Source organism: Siphateles boraxobius, unplaced genomic scaffold (genome assembly GCF_051911475.1).
Source record: "Siphateles boraxobius isolate OS27281-9 unplaced genomic scaffold, OSU_SipBor_1 22, whole genome shotgun sequence".
In the NCBI taxonomy this organism is placed as follows: domain Eukaryota; kingdom Metazoa; phylum Chordata; class Actinopteri; order Cypriniformes; family Leuciscidae; genus Siphateles; species Siphateles boraxobius.
Genome location: NW_027508833.1, coordinates 23,974,254 through 23,999,723, shown reverse-complemented (window position 1 = coordinate 23,999,723; position 25,470 = coordinate 23,974,254). Strand labels below are relative to the sequence as shown.

At 37.4% G+C, this 25,470-nt stretch overlaps 1 protein-coding gene across 2 annotated transcripts in view; it reads left to right on the top strand.

Annotated features, from left to right (window-relative positions):
* Nucleotides 1–15,549, top strand: part of adck1 (aarF domain containing kinase 1) — a 140,106-nt gene extending 124,557 nt beyond the window's left edge. For both annotated transcript variants that reach the window (XM_077239251.1, XM_077239253.1), the window contains 2 exons: nucleotides 10,618–10,811; nucleotides 14,726–15,549. In XM_077239251.1, the coding sequence (XP_077095366.1) occupies nucleotides 10,618–10,811; nucleotides 14,726–14,894 (363 nt within the window). In that variant the 3' untranslated portion in view covers nucleotides 14,895–15,549. The remainder of the gene's footprint in view (nucleotides 1–10,617; nucleotides 10,812–14,725) is intronic.
* The last annotated feature ends 9,921 nt before the right edge of the window (nucleotides 15,550–25,470 follow it).

Sequence of the window (25,470 nt, the reverse complement as noted above, 5' to 3'; positions counted from 1 at the left end):
TACAAATAAATATTTGTTTATAAAATGGTTACAATTATAATAATTGAATGCAACTGATTATAACTAATATAGAATAACAATACTTGTAATATTTTTTCTCAGTTTCAAAACATCCAGACTGGAAATAATTTAGCTAGACTGTGTTTTTGACACCATATGTTAGAACTATACATAAATGTACCTAAAAATACTGGGATCAGGTTAATATATGACACCGACGTCCATTTTTAATATCATACTTTTCATTTTTTTTACTTGTTCCAGTCTAATTACATGCTTGATTAGACAGAGCATAATCATCTTCGGGGCCGCAGCCAAATGAACTGGAGTTTCTCTCAGGGATGGCAGAACGACTTGGCTACAAAATATGCTCTAAATCCTAATCTTGCAATCCACTGAACGGAACTGTATTCCATTTTGTTTGTTTTGCCGTGAAACAGGAACAAACATCAAGAACATTAGTGCCAAAATTGAAACGAATGCAATTTACATTCATTGTGCTGGAGAAATGCTCGCTTTGTGGATGAATTGAGAGCTGCAATCAATGCTGGAGAAAGAAGACAAGGAAGGAGGGAGGGAGGGAGGGGGAGGGGGGCAAGAGAAAGCAGAGATAGGGAGAACATAGGAGCTAGAGACATAGCTTGTCAATAGATCATGTATATGGGCAGAAAATTGCCAAATAACAATAATATCACAGAAGAGTGCAGCTTAGAAAAACACCAGGGAGTGAAGGAGTTTAAGGGATAGTTCAACCAAAAATAAAAATGTTGCCATTAATTGCTCACCCTCATGTCGTTCCAAACCCGTAAGACCTTCGTTCATCTTCGGAACACAAATTAAGATATTTTGTTTAGATGAACTGCGAGAGGTTTCTGAACCAGCAACGTCATTGCAACTTTCAAGGCCCATAAAGGTAGACTTTTTTATAGAAAGGTTCGGTGATAAGTGAAGCATTTTTCTGTATGTAAACATGAAGTTTATTGCATGAATGTGGTCGGATGGTTTTACCTAGTAAGGTGAAACAAAGAAAATCTCCATTGAACTGATCTCCTCCGGCAGATGAAGAGAGGCCTTCTCTGCAAACTGTCTCCAGAGGTTTCTCCTCAGTCTTATAATCAATGGGTTTTTTGGGGGGGGTTTTTTGTTTGTTTTTTGTTAGCTTTTGGTCTGTTATCTGAAATTGGGTTTATGCTAAAATGGAAAAGTAACTACTGAGCTTTGAACCAGAGAATGCTAAGTGAAAACAAAGACCCAGAGGGCATCTAGGGCAGTGAATGTGAGTGCACTATACCCGTTTACCATGTCTGCCTGGCATTACACTGCTTGCCTGTCTGAATCAGTCTAATGGTAGTTTATTGTTATGACAAATTTGGATTTTTGATGTGTATTATGAAGGTTACTATTATTAGTATTTTTATTATTATTAATATAATATAATTATTATAATAATAATACATTTATGTATTATACATTTTTGTATATTCAAGAAAGGAATTGTATTCTTATTACTTTTTTTATAGCCATTATGCAGAATGAGGGATGAGTGATGGAAAATGTGTCTGACAAAGATGACCCTCTCAGATGTTGCGGAGAACATGGAATTGAATATAATAGCTTTGACCTTTAAACTTCTCAGAAATGATATGAGTGCTTAAATGAGAGTTCTTAAAGCACTGCATTGTTCATACTGTATGAGTCTTTTGTGACACGTTTCATCTTAAAATGGATTGTTTTGTCTAACTGACTTTTCAGTTCTTGAAAGCAGATAAGTGCTTTTTTATAATGTGAAACAATGTGGTATCCTTGAAGTCTGCCGGTTGTAGTGTGTGACTGAAGCTCAGGACATCATAGAGTTCTGAAATTTGGAAGGTCACGTGTTTAAAATGCATACACTATCAGTCAAAAGACTTGTTAAAATTCTTAATAAATAGTCGTGTTCATTAGATTTTTTAAGAAATGCAATTTATTCATTAATTCAATATTTTTTATCAAAGGTGAAGAAAAATCAGATGGATGGATGGATAGATAGATTCTTACTAAAATCTATATATATAGAGAGAGAATTTTTTTTTTTTACTATATTTAAAAAACATATTCTATATTTTAAAACCCACTAAGGCATAAAATGTAGTGTTGTTGTTTTTTTGCACTAAAAATGACTGTGTGTGTATGTACATTTCAGTTATGTGTATGTATGTATACTAAATGGCTCTGCCTTTTAGTATAGAATTTATTTTATTTTTATTTAACTGTCTTTTTCTTTTTTACTCAGTTAAACTCCCATTGGCAAGAGCATCCTCTTATTACCCCCTGCTAAATCTGCTCAGTTAGCGTAGAGCCCTGAAAGGCCTATATGTGAATAATGAATTGGGAGGCAGGAAGAATATCCTCCCTCCTGTGTAATTGCTTTTGTGTTTGTCCCAGGGGAGAGCTTTTTTTGGGCTGTTCATAGCGCTGTCCTCGCTGATCAGCCCCATGTTTCATAATGTCTGCCCCGGAGCTGCATATAGTTGGGGGGGAGACTGTTCGGGCCTATTTGCCATACAAACCGCTAGCATGTCCATCCCCCCTGTGGTCAGCTGTTTGTCCCTGTCCATCATAGAAGAGCAGAGATATAGTATGTAAACTGCAGGGTCAGTTTTGAAAGTCTGTATCCCTACATAGTTTCACCTAACTGGCCATAAGAGAAAGACAGAGAAAAAAAAAAGAAAACAGAAAACTTGAGTCTGCTTGTTTTAGTATGGGCCTCTATTTTTGAAGATTCCTTCAGTATCCAATGCTGAGCCTCAGGCTTTGTGACAGGGGCACACACTCAGCTGAAAGAAAGAATTTAAGCTGTCCTCTGTGTGGCTCTGGCCTTTTTATTTGGTGGACAGCTGTGGAAATTTGGGTTGTCCTGGTGTGGCTTACTATCAGAGCTCTAAATAGTTCTCCGTCCAGTGAGCTTGTTAAGCAGTTATATCAATTCTGATGTGTAAAGAATTTAATAGTTACTGTCCTAACCTCCCATCGTGCACACAGTCCCATAAATCTTGACTACTACTAACCCAGTTGATGTTATTAACAGCTGCAGCTCTGATAAACATGCATTTAAAGCACCGTACTTGAGTACTTTCTCAGAGAATGAGTGAGTAAAGACGACATTTTAATTCCCCCTTTACAGTAGATACAGTTTGGCTTTGCATCTGTGCAGTCGGGTAGTCACAGTAAAATCAAATCATAACCTAGACATTTTCCGTAGTGCTTTTCTTAGTATTAACACTTGAAAGGTCTCAGGTGTATTGTCTTATAGTTTTTCTAACCCAATGAAATATATGTCTCATGTTTTATTTCAAATTCTTTAAATCCCATTAATAATTATTAATTTGATAAATCAATAAATTACTAAACTAAACAAAAAATTTCAATCAAATGAAATGATCAATAAAGGCCATCTTTGCACTTCCATGGTACAAGCTGCCTGTATTTACGCATTGCTGCTATGAGCTGGCATGAATGCAATTGCAATGGCATAAAAAATGTTATGAGATAATGTTTTAAAGGAAAAAGTCCAACAGAGAAATATGAAATGATGGTCAAATCTAACTAAAACCGGCAGTATTTGGCGGCAAGTCGCTGTCTTAATGAGGGAGCCATCGAGTCATTCATGCATCTAGTAATGAAGCAAATGTTTGTATTTATGAATGAGTCATTGAATCATTGACTCTCCCGATTGATTCAAAGCTGATTCGTTCACTAACAAAACGCTGCAGTGTGTTGCTTGGAGACTCACAACAGTTCTGCTGTGGAACTATAATTTCATTGCAAAATAGAGAAAACAATATTGAAAATACTGTATTTAAAATGTACGTCACTTAATATTATCTTTTTGTTTGTTGAACTGAACAAGTATCAGTGTAAAATCAGTGTCACATTTCCAATTAGGTGGATAGTCAGAAAAAATACATTCTTGCTCGTATAATATTATCACCAATTAAAACAAAGGGTGTTTCTTTTTAATTATTATTATTATTAATTAATAAACAAGCCATAATGTGAACATGAATACACATGACAATTCAGTATCCCAACCCTCCCTCGCTCTCCCACCCTGCTGTGTGACACTGAAGACTGGAATAATGGCTGATGAAAATCCAGCTTTGCATCACAGGAATAAATTCTATTTTATTTTATATGATTGTTTTTTTTTTCTGTATATTTGATTAAATAAATGCAGGCTTGATTAGCATAACATACTTCTTTCAAAAACATAAAGAATAATAATGTTTCCGAACTTTTGAATGGAACTGTAGGTCTTTACTCAGATCGGAAGGTTGTTTCCCCAACGGACCTCCGTTCGCTTGATCAGATTGACCCATTTCCTCAGTGCCTTGATACAGAAAGCTGCAGAGCTGAGAGCACTAAGCGGTTAATCCTTTTATGTAGTGATTTTGACTCCTCACGGGGATGAAATGGAATGTGTATTTGAAGCGCTCGTGAATATGCAGAAGGACTGTCGCATTGTTATTTTAGCGTCCTCATTTCCTCCTAGGGCAAGCTGAGAATGTTTCTTCATTAAGTATTCGACTGAGGAACGGACTATCAATCTACATGCTCCTGCATGCTGACTGATTTGATGGGTAGTGACTCCGTTGGCCGGTTAGTTATGCGCAGTCCTGGGCCGTCTCTGGCTGTTCACCACGATCCCCAGAGGGAGGGCCGCCAGGACATGACCATATTCTCAACCTCTGCTGTTCTGAGCAGGCAGAGATAGAGAGAGCCATGGATAATCAGGACTGTCTCTGTCTCCAGCTGTCTGAGCTGGTAGCACGACACGGTAGTCTGTCTCTGATTTTGTCCAAATCACGTCCACACAGAGCGATTGACCCTTTTTATGCAGTGCGCCACATCCACCCAAGAGTCATCAGGGGACAATGGCGCATGAACGGAGCAGCGGGGTGACTTACCTCATGATTACCCCTCGTCTTTAAAGTGGAGAGATGCCTTGTAGTTGAACTTTGAAGTGCAGACTAACTTCAAAGGCAGGAGGTGAAAGCAGAGAGATGGGGCCCTGCTGCTAACAGCAGAATGCATCATCAGGAACGTAAAAAATAGCATATAACGGAGAATGATAATGCGCTGCACGACACAGTTTCTCTTCAAGTAAATTAAACTAATAAAGTCCAAAAATTGAAAGGCCTGAAGAATCCCCTCTACAACAATGTTTTTTTGGGGGGGGGGTTTTGTGCGACTCATTTTTGAAATGCAAATATTATTGCGACCCCTCACACAACAGAGAAAAAACCCTGGAAATATCCGGGAATTTAAAAAAAAATTGTTTTCCAGGCCATCATTGAACTTTTTGCTCTGCTCCAAAAAAAAATGACGTCATTCATTGATTCGATTTGATTTGATCGGATTCAGTCAGAAACGAATCATACAAAGCTGCGTGTTCCAAGGCACTTTAGTGGGCCTTTAACTTCTTATTTATTAAACTGTTATATAAAATCAATATCACATTTACACTCGTGCTATTCGGGACAAAAACAGCAATTGTGTGATATTGCGCTCGTTACTCGGGTGATATTGCTTAACTATAATCATGTAATAAATATGAGACAATACATTTTTGCTCTGATATCTTGAATTTTAGGGGCATTCTAACTGCATTCTATAAGCTACAGTGAGTTGTTGCCCTGCTTCATTTTCATCATCAATCAACTTTATGAAATCTAAGATGAGCTATGTAGGTCTGGGGTGGGGCATTAACGTGTTAAAGCGACAGCCCTCATTTTTATTTTTATTTTTTACAGATTGTTTGTTTTATATATATTAAGGATTAGCAGATAAATGGACAGGAAAATGGAGCTTGCACATGTTTTTCAAGCTCAAGTCATGGCACAGCAATCAGTTATTAAAATACTGTTGCTGCTGGAGTGCACTGAATGACCAGGCTTTTTATCCTGCCAAGAAACTGAAGTGATTTCTGGGAACTCTCTTTTGGGAAATTGTCTTTGCATTGACTTTCTCTTTTATGACGTAGAATGTGTTTGGGATTTTCACACCCTGACCTGCTTTGCTGCTTACTTTAGATGATTGCCTATGGGTGAAGAAAATCCTTTCAGATGTTGTGACCAATGGCTGAGGCTTGACCTATCTAGACTGAACTTAATCCAAAGATTCAACCATGTGACTTAATATAAACAACTCTGTCAAGCTATTTTTCTAAAAGAGGCTAAATTCTATGGAAACCACCATGAAAATATTAATTAAAGAAAAAGTAATTGTAACTTTTTGTCTTACAATTCTGACTTTTTTTTTTTCCTCACAGTTGCGAGTTTGTATCTCACAATTAAGACCTTTCTGTTTTAAAATTCTGAGTTTATATTTACAAGTCTGAGAAAAGTCAGAATTGCGAGTTATAACCTCAGAAATATGAAAAATTTGTTCAGATTTGTGAAATATAAACATGGATTTTTAAGGGGAAAAAAAGTTAAAATTGAAAGTTTTAAACTTGCAATTGCAAGGAAAAAATGTCAGAATTGCAAGATTCTGCAAAGACAATTATCTTTTTTCAATTTTTTTATTTCATCGCTGTTGTTTATCACTGTAGCAGAAGTTGCTAAATAATGCAAACACACCTGGGAACTGAGGAAAAATTTTCATTTCATAAATGGTTCTCACACATGCATTCAATGCAGATGAAACACCATAAAATATATTATAATTAGTCAGATTTTTGAAAAAATTACTCAATGTTAATTAGCAATTAGCATTTGCTTATTAATAATGAGTCAATTATTTCTGCGGGACTAAAACCAGCGCTTACAATTTACAGTTATGTTGCACTTAAGACCTATCAGATTTGAAGCATTGTAATGGTTGTTCATATGACAGTGATTAGTTAAAGAGTTTTTTGTAAGAATAAATGTATAAAATACGTCATCACAATATGTTTTAGTATCTTTAATATAGTTAGCCAATTATTGGATTTCTTTTACATTGTCTCTAAGAGGGAAACAAAGCGTGAATACAAATTTTGCAAGGATTTTTAAATATGTATTAATTATTGAAATGACCTCAATTGACAATGGAATTTTCATTCTTTTTTCCATCCGTATAGTCTCAGAATCTATATATAAATGTGGGCGGTCATGTGTTCACTGTACTCATGGTTTGGAATGACTTGAGTAGATTGTATGTGTTGTGTTTTTTTGTTTTTTTCCCCATTATATTCTTATGGGTCTGTTTTCTCATCTTGCTGGTACATATATTGTATGGTCACTGCCTCTTTTATTCCAGAGACAAGTGTTTGGCATTGAGACTGCTCTACACCTGTCCTGGCTGTGGCAGCAGCTTGTTGTGGGCCCTGGGCTGCTGAGGGTCTTCATGGGTCTCTGCAGGCCCCAGACATGTATCTTGGCTCCTGGCCCTCTCAGAATAGATTAGCCCCGGGGTAAAATAGAGCCAGACACAACCAGGTTGATGCCAACCATGGAAACCATGTCCATACCATCAGGGGCCTTAATACAATATAGTATTATTATATCGTGACATTATGATCTAATTGTGAGCATTGAAAGATTTCATCAACAGTTTGGCACTCTGATAGTTGGTCTCTTCTTATGAATCTTTTGAGAGTATGTGGACACCATGTAAAGTTGGGTTATTTGAGGACAGGACACAGGGTGTCTGAATGTTCATCAGAACGTACCTGCTGTCACATCCACTTTGCCTGTTCTTCACACCACAGCCCTACAGAGCCGAAAGCAGAAAGTACTTCAGTGCTATCGCAGGGCATATGTGGTGTAACCTTATCATTTTGGGTCATAGAGACTTTAAACATGTTTCAAAAGAACATTATCCGGAACAACCCAAGGTTTTGTGCCTTACTCAAGAGCTCATCTTGTGGGTTTTCAACCTGCAACCATTTGGTGACTAGTACAGATATTTGACCACTGGACTGCTAATTCAAATAATATAGTACACTGAAACAAAAAAAGGTGTAAAACAATTTTATATCAGAAATTGCTAGTAAATTTCACAAATAGTTGCAAAGAAATGGCAAGTAACGGCTGATTCACACTGCACTGGCAGACTCTGAATAACGCTGACAGTTTTACAGTCAAATGCTGATTCAACATGTTTAATCGGCGAAATCAAGCACGACTAACACCAGCAGACACCGACAAGGGTAACACACTGATTCAGCAAAACCTGACGAATGGGTGTGTTGCCACTAGTTGGCGTCTGTCGGTGCAGAGTGAGTTGGCCTTAAAGGGTTAGTTCACCCAAAAATGAAAATGATGTCATTAATTACTCTCCCTCATGTCATTCATCTTTGGAATACAAAATAAGATATTTTTGATGAAATCCGAAAGCTTTCTGTCCTCCCATAGACTGCACTGTTATTACCACTTTCAAGGCCCAGAAAGGTGGTAAAGGCATCGTTAAAGTCTGTGGTTCAATCTTAATGTTATAAGGCGACGAGAATCCTTTTTGTGAGCAAAAAACAAGCAAAAATAACGACTTCATTCTACAATATCTTCTCTTCCGTGTCAGTCCAACGCTATCTCACGACCAATTCGTACAAATTTGTACGAGTGATTAAAAAGTGGCTAATTTGTATGAATTCGTACGACCTCACTCGTACGAATTTGTACGATTTGTCTGAACCCACGTGATGGGTAGGTTTAGGGACGGGGTCAGGGGTAGGTCATTCGTACAAATTCATACGAATTGGGCAACTCGTAAATTATATACGATTTAGCAAAAATCTTACTAATTCGTACGAGTGAGGTCGTATGAATTCATACGAATTAGCCACCTCGTAAAATTCGTACGAATTGCCGTGAGATCGGGCTGGTCAGTCTCTGGCGCTGTTCATGTGAGCGCCACGACTCCTGCGTGTGATGACGCAGGATCCGGCTGATAATGAGCTGTCGTTCTGACATATAACCTGGAAGCACCGCACTGTGTTTACAACATTACCAGCGTCAGAGACTGACATGAAAGAGAATGAAGTTATTTTTGTTTGTTTTTTGCTCACAAAAAGTATTCTCGCACTAAACATAGTGGGTAAATCTTATCAAAATGCACAGTTGTACAGCTCTTGTGCTCTCCTACAATAACTTTGTAAAACTACAGGCTTATGCTTTTGCAGGGACTTATTGACGTGTAATTCTAATGGACTAATTGATTTTAATTAAAACTTTAATCGAGGTTTGCGATTGTAAATAGTGATTTTAATAACTTGGTCTGCTGGTCAGTGGAATTATTAGCTGTTGATGCAAATTGCCACTCTTGTCAAACCTCAGCTGATGAACTAGAGTCCACAGATTTTCATAACTAACAGTGTTTTTGTCTTTACTGTTAGTGTCCATGTTTAGTTGTTGTTTGTTGTTCATTTTCTCTCATTTATGTCCTTATAGATATAGATTTTTTAAATATTTTTATAAGTCTCTATTACTCACCAAGGCTGACATTATTTGATTTAGATTGAAACAGCATATTGTGAAATATTATTATAATAACCGTTTTCTATTATAATATCTTTTAAAATGTAATTTATGCCTCTGATGGGAAAGCCTAATTTTCAGCATCATTACTCCAGCCTTCAGTGTCACATGATCCTTCAGAAATCATTATAATATGATGATTTGCTGCTCAAGAAACAATTATTATTATTAGCAATGCTGAAAACAGTTGCTTCACATTTTTGTGGAAACATTAACAACAACAAAATCAGGAGATGCTAATACATATGATATTTTTTTAAGGAATTAATAGGCTTATCAAAAGCTTCCTATATATTTTGTTGTTAATGTCAAAGACTGCATGTCCAATCAAACTAAAAGGATAAGGATAAGAATAAGGATTTCAAAATAAATGAAAATGAGTAAATAGAAAAGAAGAGTAAGCAAATAATTAATTGTAATCAATAAGGTAAAGTTCAGGATAGTGATTAGTCAGAGACTGCACAGGTCAAAAATCTGCTTACAGTGTGAACTTACATTTGGCTGCTGTTGACATCTTCCAGAATCGTATTTTTTCAGTCGGGCAGGGGGAGCAAGGGACGTCTTCATGCCTGATTACTAATAAAAATTTGCCGGGAGTATCAACTCAGGGGGCTGATGTTGCCGAAGTGACTGAGCCAAAATAGCTAATCTTCACAGTTGCAGTTTCAAGCACTTAGTTTCTCAGTTGTCTGTGAAATAAGCTACTCCATTTCCCTGCACCCTGCCCCCTCTCTCTCTCTCTCTCTCTCTCTCTCTCTCTCTCTCTCTCTCTCTCTCTCTCTCTCTCTCTCTCTCTCTCTCTCTCTCTCTCTCTCTCTTACACACACACACGCACACTTCCCTGCACTCTGCCCCCTAATAGTGAACATTTTAATCACTTATTTAGGGGGGTGTGCCCTTAAGTCAAGAGATCATCTCTTATGTAGTCCACTTAAAAGTAGCTTATTCATTTCTGTCATTATTTATTTAAATCTAATAACAAACCCCCTTCTATGGAACACAAAAGGCAATTTTTTGAAGAATCCACTGTCCACTCTTTTCAACATGTATCACTTATAAATGAATATATCTCTTACTATAGTGAAATCTTCTGATGGCCCGGCTTTGTTTTACTTCTCAGGATGTAGAGATCCGAACAAATGCAGCGCTGTATCTCCCTCAGATCAGTGAGCTGCTGAACAGGGTTCCTCGACAGATGCTGCTGCTTCTGAAAACCAACGACCTGCTGAGAGGCATCGAGACCATCCTGCAGACCAGGGCCAGTTCCAGCTCCTTTATCAATATGTCCCGCTGCTGTACCCGTGCCATTGCCAGGTAAAAGCCACAGCAAAGTGGTTTATTTTTCATTTCTCATACACAATTTTTATACACAGGTTTAATATGTATGTTAAAGCCTGTGTATAAATCTCCATTCAAAGGTTTGGGAAAGTTATATTTTTTAATAAATGCTTTTATTCAGCGAGGATGCATGAAACTGGTCAAAAGTGACAGTAAAGACATTTACATTACTACACATTTTTTAAAACTTTCTATTCATCAAAGAATCCTGAAAAAATTGCAAAAAAAGCAGCACAATTGCTTTCAACATTTATAATAATAAGACTGAAGACTGGAGTAATGATGCTGAAAATTCAGCTTTGACATCACAGGAATAAATTACATTTTAAAATATTTTAAAATAGAAAAAAGTTTTTAAATTGTAAAAATATTTCACAATATTACTGTTTTTACCATATTTTTGATCAAATAAATTCAGCCTCGGTGAGCATAAGAGGCTTCTTTGTCCATTTGTACTGCAGCATTTCTTGAATAGTCACATGGTAAGAGTTTCAGCACCTGAACAAAACCTGATCCCACACATTAGGAATCTGTCTGCTGTTAAACGCCTCATTCTCTCTGTTCAGTGGGCTCTCATTGGCTCATATCTGTGTGTCTGCTCTGGAGCTCAAGTCCCTGATGTCATCTCGGTGCTCAAAGACATTGTCATCTCTCTCACACCAGTAACCCACAGACACTATCCCACGCACCGCAGGAGCTCTCGTTCACTTAAACGGACTCTGTGGGACCTCACAAAGCATTTAAATGCTCTTTCACACACACACACACACACACACACACACACACACACACACACACACACACACACACACACACACGCATGCACACGACTTAGCAGCCACTCAGTCCAGCCTCCCCCACCCTGAAATGCAAGTGGGTGAATGAATGCCACTATATTGTACTGTATTGTACTTTCCACAGCAGTGAGCAGTGATCATATTGATTTATTCTCACCATTCTAATGAAGAACATGATGATTGGAGGAGAAAATCATTCGGATTTGGAGGAATCCTGACGGTTGTCAGCAGAGAGACGCTCACGTCTGCTCGTAAAGGATTTCGGCGCGATACAGAAAGAAAAAAGCACCCAGACATGAAACTCAATGTTGTCTGCCTCACCGCCTTTTTATTAAAACCAAATAGCAGCAAAGTGCAGAATGCAGAATCTAAAATCCATTACCAATTGCTGTGCTCACAGACACAGCAGAAAGAGAAAGACAGACCTAGAGAAGAAACCGGACCAGCACACAACTAATTTAGTTTGATGTCTGCAGAAATGTTTGCAGTATCATCTATTACACTGAGTTAGGTTTTCATAGTACAAGCTGTATGAATAGTTCATCCAAAAATTGAAATTCTGTCATCATTTACTCACCCTCAAACCTTTAAGGCTTTCTTTTTTCTCTGTTTAAACACAAAAGTATACATTTTTTAAAAACTTTTTTTACATTTTCAACTTTCTTAAGTGTGTAATGTTGCTATTTGAGCATGAAAAAGGTCTGCAAAGTTACAAAGCACAAAGTTGAAGATCTAGCAGATGAACAGGATGTTAGGATGTATGTTCAGGGTTTGATGCGTGCCTTAATGCTTCTGCTTCTTGTGAAGGTAGTAGTTTTCAGGTTTCGGACACAGTTTTGTCTGATTGGCTGCATATGCAAGGTGTAATGAAAAACAAGGAGGACTGGGAGTGCATGCTGAGTTCACTCTTTCTGTCGCTCTCTGTCTGCTTGCAGGGACAGACTGAAAGGCCTCTCGCTGAGCTGGGTTAATAATTCAGCTCCCGCTCAGCTGTGACTACATCCACTATGTCTCTGAAATATTCATTATAGGTGATTTAAGAGCCAGCAAGTTATGTAATATTAACTGTAACTGTAAATATCTACGCCCAGGATGCAAAATGAACTGTAGTTGTTACACTTCAGTTCAATAGATAGATAGATAGATAGATAGATAGATAGATATTTTCTTTACGTATTAGATTGTTGTTAGCATGTTTCTAGAATGAATTGGCATATTGCTAGCATGATTTAACACATTGCTAGCATGTTTTAGCATGTTTGCCTGCTTCTAGCATTAATTTCTAGATTGTAGCATATGTTGCTTGTACCCTATGTTTCTGGCATGAATTAGCACAAAAAACCTATCATGTTTTAGTTTTAAAATGTTAATATACTGTAGAAAACAGCTATTTTCAATTGTAATAATTCACGATATTACTGTTTCTTCTGTATTTTTGATCAAATAGTTCAACCTGGGTGAGTTAATAGACTTTCAAAATCATGAAAAAAAAATGTATACATTTTTAAAAAATGAATACTATTTTTTGTTTAAAGGGGCTATGTGTAGGTTTTTACTTTAAAAAATCTTTAAGATAGAGTTTTCATTTGTACACTCATGAGCCAACCATAATGTAATAGAAAGAATGACACCTTGACTGTCCACCACGGTTCCCTCTATCAGCCTGTAGACTCAATTGTGTTTGGAGGAGTCGGTCCGAATTGGCGCGAAAATTCACAAAATGTGACGTCATGCGCGTTCTCGTCTACTTGGGCTTACATCCGGACGGCAGCCATTAGTAAGCAGCGGCAATAGCTAGCAGTAGTTTTTCAAACGGACTCTGCGGACGGAAAGAAGCGATCATCCTCCAGCACAGTGCGGCCAACGAGCGTGCGAGTGTGCGCACCGAGAACGAGCATGAAACTGGCTGCAGTTTCTCTAACGGCCACTGGTGTCAGTAGCGGTTAGACATTTCAGAACTTCCGCAATGCTCCTTTAATTATGCAAAATCTACTTCTATGAAATGTTTTGGCCTTTATGTTTTCTTAGTTCAGTTCATCAATTGGCAGGTCTGGCAAAATCCTATGGACCTGTGTGCCGAGCATGCATCAAGTTACTGTTGGCAAAGTAGGACGAGTGACAATTGGTGACTGACTCCTGGGTTCCCATCAGTCCCTGCTTTTCATCTTCAGCCTGTATTCTGCTCATGCTGTCGGTGCTCTCCTGTCAGATGGAGAACAGTGTGACATCTCCAGTCTGACACAGCAGCTATGGTCTGAAATGTCAAACTTGTCCACCCCAAAAAGCTTTGTAGAGTTTGAAAGCTCACGAAATTAGAGTGAATTTCACCGTCAACCTTATTTCATTTCTCACTCTCCTCATCGGGAACGTGTAAGAAAATGAATGCGATTTCACTTAACCCTCTGGGGTCTAAGGGGTTTTTGGGGTCCTTGAGATGTTGTGACATGCCCTGACATTTGTGCTTTTTTCAGTTGCTTATAAACATATTAATGGCAAAGGTGTAAATTACACTCTATTTAGCACAAACAGGGCTACCATGATATGTGAGCAACATGTATGTACATGTTTGTATTTTTGAGGAAATATTGTTTATGCATGGTTATTGAAAAAAAAAAACTAAAGTTTCTGAAATGGCCACAAAACACATACTAAATATGTGTTTGTCAGTTGAAAGCTGTTCGCTGTGACAATATGCATTTAGGAGATCGGAGTAGTCATTGTTTTCACCCCAAGGATACCCCACTGACTACGGTCTTGACACTCTCTCTCTCTCTCTCTCTCTCTCTCTCTCTCTCTCTCTCTCTCTCTCTCTCTCTCTCTCTCTCTCTCTCTCTCTCTCTCTCTCTCTCTCTCTCTCTCTCTCTCTCTCTCTCTCTCTCTCTCTCTCTCTCTCTCTCTCTCTCTCACTGTTAATATTACATGACTTAGTGTGGTCTGTCTAAAGTCCCTCACTTATACCATGAAGCCTGAGCAAACGCAGTCTGAATCATTTACATCCAACGTTATTCAAACAAGTAAATTCCTCACCTTTCCTCTTCAGGTTCTTCACCTCACTCTTCTGTCTTTTGTTGTGTCTCTGTGCCTCTCTATTAGGCACAAGAGGAATAAAACCAAGTCTCGGAGCAGGCGGCTGCGGATCTCGCTGTCTGAGTGTTGGTCACTGTGCCAGATAGACCTGTATGAACTGGTGTTGTGGCTCCGCAGCTCCACGCTGGTCAGATGGGTCTGCTACCTCTTCAGCTGCCTGCCGTACCCAAACTGAGAGGCTTGAACCAGGCCATAACGCCCTCTGCATTGAACTCCGCACTCTGCCAAGTGCATTATGGGTTTATCATGGACCGTTTTTAATGAATGCTGGAAGTTAAAGGAAACAAATGAAAGTAAAATCATCGGTTTTTAACCATTTAAAAAAAAAAAAGGTCACTGAAAAGCCACTGATCACATGATTAACCAGTCATGTGATCAGTGCAGTATGTGTTAGAGCAAATACTCCGTGCATGATTATTTTTCTTCATAGTATCTAAATGATGTTTTTCACAGTAGTGTAAGTTAGTTTGGATTATGCAATACCTCAGACTTGTGACATCGACGTGTCCACGTCGCGTCTCCGCAGAATTTTATGGAATCCTTTATTTTACATTCCTTCAGATTTCCTTTTCCCATTTGGTTGCCAAAATCATCTCAAACATTTTAATGTAACAGTTGTGGTATAACACAATTTTTTATTTATTTTAGTAAGCAATAAAATTGTGGTTTGTTTTTTGTGCTGGATCAAGAAATGGGAGTGTTTTATTGCTTGATTTTTTGTGCTCAGCAGATTTCCTTCTTCTTTTTTTTTTTTTTTTTTACTGTGGTAAACTTCATTCACATTAAATTAATTAATCAGTGAATTAAAATAAAATGGTGTTCCAAAACCATATGACTTCATTTTTCCATGGAACACAATAAGTGAAATTTTGATTTACGTTCACGATTATCATTTCTTTACAAAGAAAAGCATATGGTGACCAGGGACTGTCAAGCTCCAAAAGAACCAAAAAAAAAGTATCATAAAAATAATCCACATGACTTGTTTGCTATATTCTAATCAGTGTGTAGTATCATTGATATACTATTATATATTCTGTGGATATTTTGAATTCAATATTATTTGTATATTTTCTGAATTCGATTTTATATTAAATTTGTATCTTAATTTTACAGATGTCTTTTTTTTTTAAATGACAAAATGAAATGATAAATGGTTTAGTTTTTTAAATAGTATTTTATTTCAGTTCATGTATTCAGTTAATGTTTTATTTCAAGAAATGAAAAAATTGTTTTTTTGTTTTTCTAATTCTAGTCTAGATCTTCTGAACTCAAGCGATGGGCTTATTTGAGGAATACCCTGAAATTTAAGTTCCTATTTACCAAAAAAATCCACTTTGCCATATTTAAAACCTGCTATGTGAAAGGTATGACATTGACAATAATCTAAAGTCTGAATATGTGGAAAGGTGAATGAAATATTTAGTGGAGCATTATAGGTAGTCTTAAAAACAGTCTTTTATGTGTTCTACCAGTCACATGGTTTGGAACGACATGAGTAAATTAGTTTTTTTTTTGAAGAGCTACTATATAATGTATGTATGTATATATATATATATATATATATATATATATATATATATATATATATATATATATGGGAGTGTGATGCTCTGAGCAATGTTCTGCTGTAAAACCCTGGGTCCAGCCATTCATGTGGACGTAAATTTGACATGTGTAACCCTAAACCTTGTTGCAGACAGGTACACCCTGACACTTCATGACAAGGGTGTTCCCTGGTGGAAGTGGCATCATTCACCAGGATAATGCACACTGCACACATTGTTCAAGAATGGTTTGAAGAACACGATGAAAAGTTCAAGGTGTTGTTCTGGCCTTTAAATTCCCCAGATCTCAATCCAATTGAGAATCTGTGGGATTTTCTGGACTCAACCTACAGGACTCGAAGGATCTGCTGCTAATGTCTTGGTGGCTGATACCCCAGGCATATTAAGTGTCTTTTCTGAGTGTGTCGAGTACAATCAAGAGCTTATAAATGCATTAATATTGTAAGCTAGACCTGGATGAGATGTTAAAGAATAAATCACAGCCAGTCATTTCTCTATCCAGAGGGCATGTTTTGGTTCAATTACACCCTGCACTTCCCTTCCAGGTTAGCTTTTTTTAGGTTAGACCCCATTGGAGGCCCAACAAGAAACAGAGATACACAGCTTACTTCCCACAGCCTGGAGGCAGCAGCCGGGGAGTCCAAACCCCGCCATACTAATGCCCTCAGGCTATAGAGAGCAGATTCTGTCTGCCAAGCATGGGATGATGGACGCAGTTATCTGCTCAACACGTCTCTTCTACAGCACGCTCTGCTCAAGCTGCACAGCTAAAAACCAAATTGCTGAATCCTAGCTTCACCATCCACAATAATGTGTCATTTACTGTGTCCACAGTTAATCCTGTCAGGCACAAACTGCAACTAGGAACCGTGAAAACTTGTAATTATTCATTTCTGCGGATGGGGTGCACTCAAATTACGTAAGTGCTCTATTACATATTCTGTCACCTTATTATTAGATCTTTACAATCTCTGTTGTTTAATCTTTTTATATCTGATATGTTGTTTGTTTGTGTGTGTGTGTGTCTTTAAGGTCCTCTTTGTTATCATTATAAACATTTTCACCTGTAGTTTCGTTGACAAAATGAACACATTTTCTGAAGAGTTAAGCAGCTATCATCTTTTGTTTCTAAACTGCAATGATGTACAACTGTTGTCTCAATCCATCCTCCTCCTCTGCTTATGCTTTCCTTCTCCTGAGTCAGAATTGGAAAATCTCTCTCTGCTGAGTCAGAAATGGACAATGGCTGCTTTTTCCTTATCACTTTCTTTCCATCTCTTAATTAGACTCGACCTCTATAGGCAAACCCAGAGCCAACGTTAAGCTTGTGTCTGCCCAGAATAAAAAATCCATCCATCTTGATCAAAAAGCTGAGGCTGGAGCTGCCAAATGTAATCACTCTGGTAATGGGTCTGAAGCCTCCAGTGGGTACAAAAAGACGCCCAGCATTGCTGTAAGGTGACCGGAGAAGTAGAAGTTCAGCTTCAGGTGTGTCCTTTTGGTTTACATTCAGTAAGGTTTGCAAATGTACACTGTAACAAGCAAACACTGGCATTTAGTATATCACTATATGGATAAATAAAACAGCGTAATTTCTAAAAATTAAATTACTAATACCAAAATAGAAATGAAAAAAAAGTGCATAAACCATATGGACAATACATGGCTCTTTTTTTTTTTTTTTTGGTCAGTGAGGCTTCATCATCATCATGTGCACATTTTTTTTATTTATTTTTTGAAATACAAATAAAACGTGTGAAAAAAAGAATGTGGTGGTCTGATGTCATGTGTCAAGTTATTATATTATCCGCGGATTTGTTGCTGGGGTTTAGTGGGGAGAAGAAATAAGGCATAGGAAGTAAATTAAATGTCACAATCAATTGCCCCACATTGTAGAATGTAATCTATTTACTTCCCTACGGATGAATGAAGTTGTATTACACATACACCAATTGTACCTGATGTTGCTTTTATCTACTGCAAATATGGAGATTTCCTCCCAGCCAGCATAAAAGTGTGTCCACCTTGAGTACCCGTTTTATGTAGTTGTGGAGTCACTGATATTGTGCATTCAAGTTTACACTTTCAAAAACATTTATTAAAATGATTTTTTGGGCATTGTACTAAAGTACCATGGATTTTGAATGCTACCATGATGGCATTAACCAAAATTATTTTTTTTACAGTTTACAGTCAAAAGTTTACATACACCTTGCACAATCTGCAAAATGATTTAATTGGCAAAATAAGAAGGATCATAAAAAAGGATCATGTCCTGAATAAGATTTCTAATATAACAGATCTTTACATATAGTCCACAAGACAAAATAATAGCTTGATTTATAAGAAATGATCCTGTTCAAAAGTTGACATATGCTTGATTCTTAAAACTGTTGTTGGATGATCTGTGTCTGTCTGTCCTTTTGAAAAATCCTCTAGGTCATGCAAATTACTTGTTGTCCGGCATCTTTTGCAAATTTGAACCCTTTCAGTGATTTTTCAGAATCTGCAAGGTGTATGTAAACTTTTGACCACAATTGCGTATGTTTTTGTGACCGTAATTACAAATCTTTTATTACAAAGAAGAAGAAAAAAACATTTTGACCTTGATCTTGCTCTTAAGCCAGACTGACCCTGTACTGCTCCTACATCCTCAGATGTTTGTATCCCTGCATTGCTGTTAACATGCTTAAATCCTGTTATGGATTAGAGGATGGATCAGGGCCAACCTGAAATGGGACATCCATATCTGATCATCCATATTCGGCAGCCTTTGCTTGTATTTTCAGGAGTTAAAGCCATTGTGTAGCATCGATATAAATACATTTATGAGAAAGCCTCCATGTACACTTTGTAACTTTACATTTTTTTTTCTTCTCAGTTCATCCAACAATTTGGAAAGAGACATTTTCTGTCTCAATGAGGGTGTAGTTAACTGGTGAAAATCACTTTTAAACCATCTGAGTCATAGGAAAAGGAAAGCACACTTGCATGGCTGGTATTCCTGACATTTTTAGGTTGGGCTGAGGCACAGTGGTTTAAGCGTGGCTATAGATTTAAGAGGAATGGCAGCCATTAAAGACATTTTAATCTGCTAATGGAAAATCACATTACATTTTTTTTACATTTTACATTTTTTTTCTTCTTTAGTGCAATATTATAGATTCTGGATTGCAGTGCAGGCTTGGATGGAGCCACTTTTCTTCTGGCTGTCCGCATGGTAAAACTCAGCATTTGAGATGGAGATTACTGCTCTCTCAAAGAATAATTTTCCCCTGGGATTATCTTCATTTGCTCTTATGCAGCCTTAACTTTTCTCATCGCAAACTATTATTCCATCAGGTGAGGTTGGTGAGTGTGTGTTACCCGAGGGGATCCATAGTCCCTCTGAATGTTTCAGATGTCTGATATCTTTATATGGGGTTCCCAAGGAAACTCTGGGAGCAAGATATTCATGTAATCCTGCCAGTCACAATCCTCCAGGTAAAAAAAACACTGCTTACCTCACTTTGCAGGCGTCACTCTTCCAATCCGTCTCCACATATTTCTATAGTGTATGTTATTAGGAATGTTTATATATATGTATGTATGTGACTACTGCTGTCAAATCAATAAATCATGATTAATGACATCTATAAAAGTTTGCAAATATATAATATATGTGTGTGTGTGTGTATATATATGTATATACACACACACACACAAACTTTTACATTAGATGTGATTAATCAAATTGACAGCACTAATGTATAGCCTAAAATGTATTATTATCATTATTATTATTATTATATTATAACTTTAATTTGACCAAGACAATAAAGTTGTTCATTCATACACAGATTCAGATTCTTGACTAGATTCAGTCAAGAGGAATGAGATTCAAATTAAATGACTGACAGCAGCAGATTTATTAGGCTGTTGTCACTTTAAGACCGAATACACTTATCTAATATAGCCTACTGATACACATGCTTTCTTTCTCAACTGTTTACATTCATTTAAGACATAAACAACTGTGTTTACAAGGATACTCGCAAAAACGGGCATTTTGACGCGTGTGTATTTGACCGTTCAAGCCCAATAAGGCCACAAAAACAACTCGATTCAAGACTCATGTGCGCGTCTCTCACAGCGCTCAGACACCGCCTTAGACAGCGCGCACATATGCCGAAATGAGTCCTATTTTGCTGCTTATTGCATGCAAGTGAAGGATTTAAAACCATTTGTTTTTAAACCACAAGGCTTAAAAACACATGAAAGCGATATGATTTTGTGAACGCGCAGCACAGGTAGGCTACATCATGTCAGCGTAACCGCGATAGAGACGATAGTCCAAAATCTCTACCGGTTGACAAATTTCTACTGGTTAATCATGTCTACCGGTTCATCACCCACCTCGAATCTGTAAAGCTAAATCTGTATTTATTTATTTAAACAGACGTGCAGTGCGTCCAAAATCGTATACTGAGTAGGTACTACATTTGAATTTGAACTTACTTTGCAACCGTTAAAAAAAGTATGTTCTATATAGTATCAATGTAGGTAGTATGAATGTAATTCGGACTTACTACATCCGCCATGTTGTTACTGTCACGTGACCTAACAGCGTCAGTTGTGTCCCTTCATCTCCATTCATAAATACCCTCCCTTGGCCTCATGGGATTGTGTCCATCCAAGAGTCCATCGAATGCGCACTTCAGAATCTCGCCGGAAGTAGTAGGTCATCCGGGGACTTTTCTCCTACTGTTTTTCTAATACCATGCATTCAGTCATACTACTCTTTTGGCGTACTGTTTCCACATATATAGTAGGGATGCATTTGATTTCGGACGCAGTGGTGGTATAAAGTTACAATCAAATATCGAAACCAACCCTGTATATATTATTTAATCATGGGGTTCAGAATTACCAGACCCTGAGCACTGTTCGTACAAACAAACCTTTCTATATCTTTTGCATTATTTGTTCATATGTATATGATAAGCAGGGCTACAGTTACATCCTCTCAGGCACAACGTCTGGATATAGTTCATGGAAGGCAGGGAAAAATGAAGAGAAAGGATAAAAAAAGACCAAAGAGAGTGGAAAGAAGTGTGCATGACCAAAGAACAATAAATCCAGTGGGCATGTATGCTGCTCCTCTGCGTTCACCGACTGCAGTGGGAAATGAGTTCATTTAATACAGTGAAATTCCATTAGAGGAGAACATGGTGATTTTGTACAGCAAGCACGCCGTTTGCAGGCCTTCTTAGACACTCCTAATTTCCCCATAAGACCAACTCTAATGAAATGGCCAAAACATATTTATTCAGAGATTAAATTTCTGTAATCGCAAAAAATGGCTTTACTGTTGCTTTGGAAATAGACCAGAAGTGAATGACCTTATTGTGTGTCTACATATTCACCTCCTGTTTCAATGTGAAAAGTTCAAACCAATTTTCTAGCATTTGGCAGTGAAACAGATATTAGGGCAATGAAAACTATATTAGAAGTTCATCACCTTTCAGGCACTGTTAAATATGATATTGTGCAAATTAAAAAATTCCGGGCTTTTATGATTCTTATGCATTTTATACTTTATTCAGACTGCTGCAATGGGCTGGCTTGGCTTGTCATCTACGGGATGGATCAGATCAAAATGCATAAACAGTGATCCAAAAGGTATTTAGACACTTAAAGGGATAGGTCACCCAAAAATGAAAATTCAGAAAATATAAAATTATTGAAAAATTAATTAAATATAAATGTCTTTCTTCTGCTAAACACAAAATAAGATATTTTGAAGAATATGGGTAAGCAAACTGTTGATGAGCCCCAATTGACTTCCATAGCAGGCAAAAATATACTATGGAAGTCAATGGGGTCCATCAATGTTTGGTTACTGACATTCTTCAAAAAATCATCTTTTGTGTTCAGCAGAAGGAAGAGATGTAAATGATGATAGAATTTTCATTTTTGGGTGAACTATCCCTTTAAGCCAGATTTTCACATCTATCTATGTATGTGATTACATTGGATATAGATAATCAAATCAAGTATTACATAATTTTCATTGCATTATCACAAATAAAACAATTGACTTCAAGCACAATTATGCAAAATGCTTACAAAATCTTCACTTTTGGCCACAGTATGCAATGACATTCACGTGGCCACTGTATCCTGTATCTATAGCAATAATATTCATATAACAATAATTGACAAAAAAAATAGTCTAAAGAATACGAGCGAGCGGCACAACATGCCAATCGTTAGCAGGTGCTTTTCTCGTCAGGCCTCTTCTCATCCCTGCATTGATCGTCTGGTGTAATTAAAGAAGAGCTTGCTTATGCAAAGCCCTGTAAATGAAGCACACAATCATTAATTAGGCTTAGATGAAACACATTGTCTGTGAGTTGCTCTTGAGATTTGTCCACCGATAACAAAAGTGCAGTTAGTCTTGAGGCAAGTCAGACCACTCTTAGTTAACTGCCACTCTGCCTCGCAAGGATCAATACTAATCTTACTGATTCAGGCTAAGCTCAGACCGTTTCAATAAACAGGCAGTGAAGAATTGTGCCCTGCTTCAAAAACATGCCAATGTTGCCTTATGTAAGAGAATTTGTGCACTCTTGAGGGAAAAGCACTTTTCCACTGGTTAAGCTGCTGGATATATAATTTTAATTCATCTCCAGATGTACACTGTTTTTATGAGAAGGCTTAGAGGTAATGAAGAAAAATGGAAAGCCTGGTTTGGGTTTGCTGGATGAAGAATAAAGATCTAAAGTCTAGTAATTGTAATTCAAACTGAAATGATTTAGACTTAGAGAAGTCACAGTGTCATTCAGAATCGATACCTACAGAATTGAACCTACTGTGGTTTTAAAGGGACAAATCATCCAGAAATTAAAGTTGTGTCACTGTTTATTTACCTTCATGTAACTCGGTCTAACTCTGTAAGTCCTATGAACTTCTGCTAAGAAACTTTACTAATATTAGGTTTTATAACATCAACCCCTCTTCACTGTCATGTATTCAGACAGGAATTCCGGATTTGAAATTACATGATTTGATTCATTTTTGGCTGGACTATCCATTTTACAGTAAAACATTTTCCAAGAGCTCGGATCATGATTTTAGTTTTGATCAGTTTTTGCACTGTCAATTCTGGCATGTGCAGCACATTTAACTACTACTTTTGAGTATGAGAGAGTGTTTTTTGTATTCTTAAGTTGTCATTACAGCTGTTTTAATGCACTGAAATGTGTTAATCCACAGGGAAGAGTGTAGTTTTCAGAGTCACGTCAATATCTCTATACCACGGTTCAAGTCAAACAATCATTCACACCTTTCTAAAAGCTCTCACTTCACACTTCTATGCTGGCAGCATGACTGCTTCGGCCTACGTTTACTGTATGTTTGTCAGTCTCTTGGGAGTCCTTGCCATCGTAAAACAAAGGGTGGGTCTCAAATAACTTCAGGGCAATTAATGAATGAAGACACGAACTCCTGAATCTCCATAGGTCAGTAGCAAAAGTGACAGAAAGAGACCGAAAGGAAGATAGATAAAACCTTTAAAACACCCCTTGGAATACTGTACTGGAGTAATAAATGCTCAGATAGGCTACATATATAGATTAAAGATAAACAAATACTTCTGAGGATTAAAATGACTGTTTTAAATGTGTATATATATATATATATATATATATATATATATATATATATATATATATATATATATATATATGTATGATTTCAAATAGTCAAAACACTCAAGTGTGCATCCTCTGGTATCTTTGACATCGTTTTCAATCATTTCTTCCAAAGTACAGGGTGAATGATCCATTGTGCAGTCATCCTTAATAAAAGAGGCAGCAGGGAGAGTATGCAAAATCAATATATATATAGACAAAACCAAGCAATGATGAGCAATGAAGGAAGACAAGAGGAAAATGATCCCTCATTGATCTCTGTCTTATGCTTTATTGCTCCGGACCGTTGAGTGAGGATGCAAAGACAATGAACACAATATTATTTATTTTGAGAAGTGGAATGCGTCTGCGGTTCTCTCCAACAGTTGGACATTGATTAACTTGCATCCCTATTTTACCCAGAAGCCCATTATGAGCCAGATTTAGTCACACATCGAACCTGACATTTCATTTAACTCATCCTACAGTCCCATCATACATTGTTGAAATAATGTTTCTTTTATTAGTGTTGCAATAGATTTCCTTGTCTTTTTTGTTTACACTCTCATCCCGTTGCTTTTGAATGGGAGGTTCTGGAGTTACTGACCCTGGAAGCGCCAGGGGTAAAATTTCAGATGCTGGTCAGGTCAGATGTATTTTTCATCAAGTTACAAACTGCTCAATGTGATCTCTTCAGCTTACGAGACCTTCATTGGCCTGCTTAAACAGACCTGCCAGTTTCACTGTTCATTTTGTTATCACTAGCTGTGTACAAACATAAGACATGTACTTTATATTTGACCAAAGCCACTAGATTGTATTGCTTTATTTTTTTTTTTAATGTAGTATTGGTTTATGAATTAGTCTGTTTCATATACATTTATGATCCAGCATGATCCAGCCTTCAAACAGCCTTAGAGAACCCATGTCACACCCCTCATGATCTCACTCCACTGGTGCCACTCAGTTGTGGCCAGAATCAAGTTTTATTGATTCAAGGTTCTCTTTGGGTGCGTCTCAATCAGCTCCTTAGCTTCATAAGTCGTGAATACGTGTACACGAATTTGGCCACTGCTAAGGACCCTGACTCACTACACATTGGGACGCTGATGGTTCTAATATGCATTCACGCCATGTTTTAATTTCCATAATTATGAGGTTTTTAAACTTGTAAAAGGCATTTGCGTCCTCGTAGTGCTCGTATATTACAGCTTGTGAGATGGGAATTTTCTGAGAGCTCCTACTTGTAGGCTACTATCACCCCATTTACACCTGGTATTAAAATGCGATCTGTATCCAGATAAGTTATCCGGATAATAAGTATTCTGATCTTACCTTTGTGTTTACACCTTGTATTTTGAATGCGTTCTCGTTATCCACATTGAGTTCGGATCTCTGTCCTCCAGAGTGACACCTGCGCGTGAGCACTGAGGTGGCGGGAAATCAGCTGTAGTTTGTCAACATTGCAGGTGTAGGATCGTTAGAGATGCTATTACTGTACCGCCTATTT